Source organism: Octopus bimaculoides, chromosome 1 (assembly GCF_001194135.2).
Source record: "Octopus bimaculoides isolate UCB-OBI-ISO-001 chromosome 1, ASM119413v2, whole genome shotgun sequence".
In the NCBI taxonomy this organism is placed as follows: domain Eukaryota; kingdom Metazoa; phylum Mollusca; class Cephalopoda; order Octopoda; family Octopodidae; genus Octopus; species Octopus bimaculoides.
In genome coordinates this window covers 105,193,926-105,196,142 of record NC_068981.1, presented here as the reverse complement: position 1 = coordinate 105,196,142, position 2,217 = coordinate 105,193,926, and the positions used below count along the sequence as shown (strand labels likewise).

The 2,217-nt window shown below is 38.9% G+C and overlaps 1 protein-coding gene across 1 annotated transcript in view; it reads left to right on the top strand.

Moving 5' to 3' along the window:
* LOC106871085 (centrosomal protein of 162 kDa) overlaps nucleotides 1–2,217 on the top strand; it is a 69,932-nt gene that overhangs the window by 8,918 nt on the left and 58,797 nt on the right. Inside the window, exon 6 of the mRNA XM_014917370.2 lies at nucleotides 646–780. Coding sequence (XP_014772856.1) covers nucleotides 646–780 — 135 coding nt within the window. The remainder of the gene's footprint in view (nucleotides 1–645; nucleotides 781–2,217) is intronic.

Below are 2,217 nucleotides of genomic sequence, written 5' to 3'. Positions count from 1 at the left end.
TATATATATATATATTCTTTTAGTTGTTTAAGTCACTTGATTGTGGCCATGCTGGAGCACTGCCTTTAGTCGAACAAATTGTCCCCAGGACTTATTCTTTGTAAGCCTAGTACTTATTCTGTCGGTCACTTCTGCTGAACTGCTAAGTTACGGGGACGTAAACACACCGACATCAGTTGTCAAGCAATGGAGAGGGACACACACACACATACACTTCTTTCAGTTTTTGTCTACCAAATCCACTCACAAAGTTTTGGCTGTCCTGAAGCTATAGCAGAAGACACTTGCCCAAGGTGCCACGCAGTGGGACTGAACCTGGAACCATGTGGTTGGGACGCAAGCTTCTTACCACATAGCCACTCATGTGCCTATTAATATATGTTTGTGTCTTTGCGTTTGTTGTCCCCTCACCACTTGACAGCTAGTCTTGTGTTTACAACTCCATAACTTAGTGGTCTGGCAAAAAGAGACTGATAGAATAAGTACCAGGCTTAACAAAAAATAAGCACCGGGGTCGATTCATTTGACTAAAAATCCTCCAAGATGGTGCCCCACAATGGCCACAGTCTAATGACTGGAACAGGTAAAAGAAAAAAAGAAGATATTGAATTCTCATAATTTTTTTTTTCTTCTTATTTTTATTAGTTATGTTGCTTGACTCAATGGGATCTTCTTTAAATACAACGGGGACATCTGCTCCTGCTGAAGTTACTTCTCCAGCAGCAACCAAAGAAGGTTTAGACAAAACTGAAAACCAAGCATCTCAAAAAGATAATCAAGGTATTTAAACATTTTTTGAAATAATTGGTTTTTAAAATTATGATAGATTTTTTTACTCTTGTCACTTCATGCTGTCATTGAAATGTGAAATTTCATAATCTACAAATCTTTAAAATGTTGCTGTGACTAGCTTTACTTGAGAAATCATTTTTAGAAAAAAATTGATGTCTACTTATGGAGGGAGCATGTGGAAGGGGTAGCTCCAGGAAGACATAGAATGAAGTAGTGAGAAAGGATCTTCAGATGCTGGGCTTCACAGAGGGGATGACAGAGGACCAAGACTCCTGGCAGTTTGCTGTGCTTGAGAAGGCACTTCAAACTAAGTAAAATTATGGTTGTTCTTGCATACAGGCATGTCGCCTGCATCCCTCTCCAGCTGATCATTCCTAATCTTGTGGGCTTGTGGCTTCTGGTGCCATGTAAACACACCTGTATCAGTGCTGTGTAGAAGCACCCAGTACACTCTGTAGAATGGTTGGTGTTAGGAAGGGCATCCAGCCATAGAAACCATGCCAAAATAGACATGGAGCCCAGGTAGCTCTTCAGCTGGCCAGCTCCTGTCAAACCGTCCAACCCATGCCAGCATGGAAATCAGACGTTAAATGATGATGATGATGTTGGGCATTAATCCAGAAAGTTCATGTGTTTCAGTTACTGAATTACAGCTAGTTGACAGGTTATTGAAATGCTAGATATGGTTATGCATTGGCCACACCCAAAATACTTAATAGTCAATAATCAATAGTCAAGTGAACTTTGCTGTCCACAAATACCCAGGGTGGACAAAATCAGTGTTGTAAATAGTAGAAATACTGTAAAATTGGTTAGTATTTCATTGGCTTGCATTGCCAAGTTTAACTCTCATAGTGAATATAGTTTGGAGAATATCTGCAAGGTTGACTTGATGTAAATTCAACTGCATGCAATATGTCTCAGGACTGTTTACAAGTAACTGAGTACAAGTAATTCACATTTTGTTGTTTATTTTCAGGTTAGCTCTTATTGATCAGACTTACAATCAAAAGTATTTCAGCTGTGACCATCTTGACAGTTTATATATTGGGTTATCCGGAAAGTCCATGCCAATTTGTAAAGGCAAGAAAAAGGTCAATAAATACTTGCCATTACATTTTAATCAACCAAATATGAACCATTTTGTTGCACAAAGTGTCTCCATCTTTCCTTTAACTTGAAAATACCTTCTTCTCAGAATTGAAGTGGTTTCATGGCAAAGAATTCATCAAGGTATCTTTTTATGTCATCCAAGGAATTTAAATTTTTACCATTAAGACTATTCTACAGAGACCTGAATAAGTGGAAATCCGAAGGAGCAATATCTGGTGAATATGTAGGGTGGGGGTAACACATCCCAACCAAGCTGCAGCAATTTTTGTCTGGTTCCCAAAGAAACGTGCGGTCTTGCATTATCATGTTGGA